The sequence below is a fragment of the Zophobas morio genome, unplaced genomic scaffold (genome assembly GCF_036711695.1).
Source record: "Zophobas morio isolate AGI-343-1 ecotype UQ-CSIRO unplaced genomic scaffold, CSIRO_AGI_Zmor_V1 ptg000017l, whole genome shotgun sequence".
Taxonomy (NCBI): Eukaryota; Metazoa; Arthropoda; class Insecta; order Coleoptera; family Tenebrionidae; genus Zophobas; species Zophobas morio.
In genome coordinates, this window is record NW_026972122.1 from 15,984,418 (window position 1) to 15,987,095 (window position 2,678).

The 2,678-nt window shown below is 31.0% G+C and overlaps 1 protein-coding gene across 1 annotated transcript; it reads left to right on the forward strand.

Moving 5' to 3' along the window:
- The first annotated feature begins 844 nt into the window (after positions 1-844).
- LOC135129822 (retinol-binding protein pinta-like) lies at positions 845-2,081 on the forward strand. Its single transcript, XM_064057083.1, has 4 exons — positions 845-1,064; positions 1,117-1,276; positions 1,337-1,709; positions 1,761-2,081. Exons 1-4 carry the CDS (start codon positions 926-928, stop codon positions 2,013-2,015), a joined length of 927 nt encoding a protein of 308 aa, XP_063913153.1. The 5' UTR covers positions 845-925; the 3' UTR covers positions 2,016-2,081.
- Positions 2,082-2,678: the final 597 nt, after the last annotated feature.

The window sequence follows — 2,678 nt, forward strand, 5'->3', positions numbered from 1 at the left end:
GTACAACACACGTAAAAGTGTTCTACAACGAAAATATGATTGTTAGAATCAAAATTGCGTTACACATTTATTTAGAAATTAGTGATGCAATTCCAAAAATAGACGCCTTATCAATTCAAATGCAGGCACATTGTTATAGGATTTCCACAATTCTGTAAAGGTATCATATTTTAATGACATGTTAAATATGTAGTATAGTTAGATTCAATAAAAGGCGAAGCGCATTCTCTAATTGTAACAGCTAGAGCAATCCTAATTTATGAACACATAAAATAAGCTGAATTTGTACGTACTCAAATCAAAAACATACTACTGGGCATGATTATACATATTATTAAATTATACCAAGCAGTATATTTTTGTTTCAACGTTAGTACAGTTTCCAGTAAATCCTGTTCGGATACCGTGCCAGTTTATATGAAGAGTCAAAATCATATTAAAAATTGGGAATTACCCGCTTAGAATACGAAAATTCCAAAAACCAGCAAAAGAAATAGCCAAATCTTGTCATAATCTTTTGAGAACAATATTTGCTCCATAACTTTTGTAACTGGGCAACTTCACGTTTAATATCATTATAATTCATTAAGTAAAGTGATCATTCATTAATTTTTGATTAAAACTTTTAATAAACTCGTTTAGTAATTTAAATTTGAATACAATTTTACGTAGAATTTGAGTTTATATTTCTTCCATGACATTCCTAAGGATATTGTTTCTTGGTACATTTAAATGATATAAGGTATTTCGGATAAGATAATGAAGTAATTGTACATAAAATTCACCAACATTGAATATAGTACAAAAACTTGAGCAGTCAGAACTCATAACTGATACGTGTCGATAAAAAAGTGTTATCTACTGTTTAAATTGTTTTTATGTATTAACAAATCAACAGTGTATATTTCGATATACAACGAACACAATGCCTATACGAGAATTATCCAAAGAGCTACAAGAAGTAGCAATTAAAGAATTAAATGAAGATCCACAACGAATTCAGAGTGACCTCGCGTACATTAAAGAATGGCTTTCTAAACAACCACACCTTAAAGCTAGAACAGGTAAATAATTTGAAATACGTGGCACTCAAACTTACTATCATAAATACTTTAGATGATCAATTTTTAATTGCGTTTCTACGAGGTACCAAATTTAGCTTAGAACGAACAAAAGAAAAGCTCGATATGCATTATACCTTAAAAACTATTACACCTGAAATATACCATAACCGTGATCCTTTTGCTCCAGAAGTGCAAAAAATTTTAAAACTTGGGTAACTTTCAAATTATTAGTTAAAAAGTAGTAGGTAATATCTTTTATGGTCTTAATTTAGAGTGATGCTCCCACTACCAAAATTAATTAGTCCTGATGGTCCACGACTTTCACTTGCTAGAAATGGACTTATGGAAAAACACAAAATCGAACAAGCTGATATTTTCAAAGTTAGTACAATGATGCAAGACATTTTGCTTCTTGAAGATGACAATCTGGCTGTTTCTGGGTTTATGATGGTTCAGGATATGTCTGACATGTCTTTAGGTTTTGTGAAGTCTTTGTCTATTTCCCTAACTAAAAAAGCAATGACCTGTTTTCAACACGGTTACCCAAACCGAATTAAAGGAGGACATAGCTTTAATATAACTGGAGTATTTGAAGTACTGTTTAATATGATTAAACCTTTTTTAACAGAAAAGTTGAAAAGAAGGGTAAGATTTTTTTGGGTAGACAATAAATAAGGACGTTTTTCTAATTTTTAGATGTGTGTTTATGACACGTTGGAGGAATTATATAAGGTAATTCCAAGGGAAGTACTACCAGAGGAATATGGTGGACAAGGTGGTAAAATTGAGGACATTGCAGCTTATTGGAAAGCTAAGATAGAAAGTTATCGAGATTGGTTTGTGGAAGATGAAAAATACGGAACAGACGAAAAGAAACGACCTGGAAAACCGAAAACGGCTGAATCTGTGTTTGGTTTAGAAGGATCTTTCAGGCAGTTGGCAGTGGATTAGCAGAGATCAAAAGTTTCTTATCTTATCATTGTACCTTGGTATAATAAAGATAAATATTTTAAACGACTTACTTTCTTAGGTTTATCTTATGAAATAGTTGTAATTTAATATTTTTTATGACTCCAAAGCATTTTCTGTAGGTGAATACGTAGGCACTACAAAGTTATAAAACTACTTTAATGTCCGAATGAAATCATGAACCACTATTAAAATTAAACTGCAATTTATGTGTCGGTAGAAAATTATGGGTAACTACAAAACATTTAGAAATACACTACCTGTACCAAAATTTCATTCTGTTGGTCATCTCTTACTCAGATTTGCTACAATATGTCATCAACAGTAGTAACATATCTAGAATATTTTAGCTAATGACTGATAGTGAATTTAAAAATGAGTATAGTAAACTAGATATTTAATATGGAAGTAAGTATATTGACTGTTATGACTTAATTTAAATTTTATTTATGGGTCAGCTTATAGTCAACTATAAATAACATCTTACCACAGGGTGGAAGGTAACATGGTTTCAGGTTTAATTTTAATAGGCAATTAGTGAAACCACGTTCCGTAGAACGTACAGCACCCAAAACGTAAAAAAAAACTGTTAAGTATATCTATGGAAACATTGAAAATGCAGTGTTCTTATTGGCGATTGTATAC

Excerpts from the sequence above, each read along its gene's own strand:
- LOC135129822 (XM_064057083.1), top strand. The coding sequence starts at position 926 with ATGCCTATACGAGAATTATCCAAAGAGCTACAAGAAGTAGCAATTAAA. Across the intron at positions 1,065-1,116 it reads ACACCTTAAAGCTAGAACAG|ATGATCAATTTTTAATTGCG; the intron begins GTAAATAATTTG and ends TAAATACTTTAG. Across the intron at positions 1,277-1,336 it reads CAAAAAATTTTAAAACTTGG|AGTGATGCTCCCACTACCAA; the intron begins GTAACTTTCAAA and ends GTCTTAATTTAG.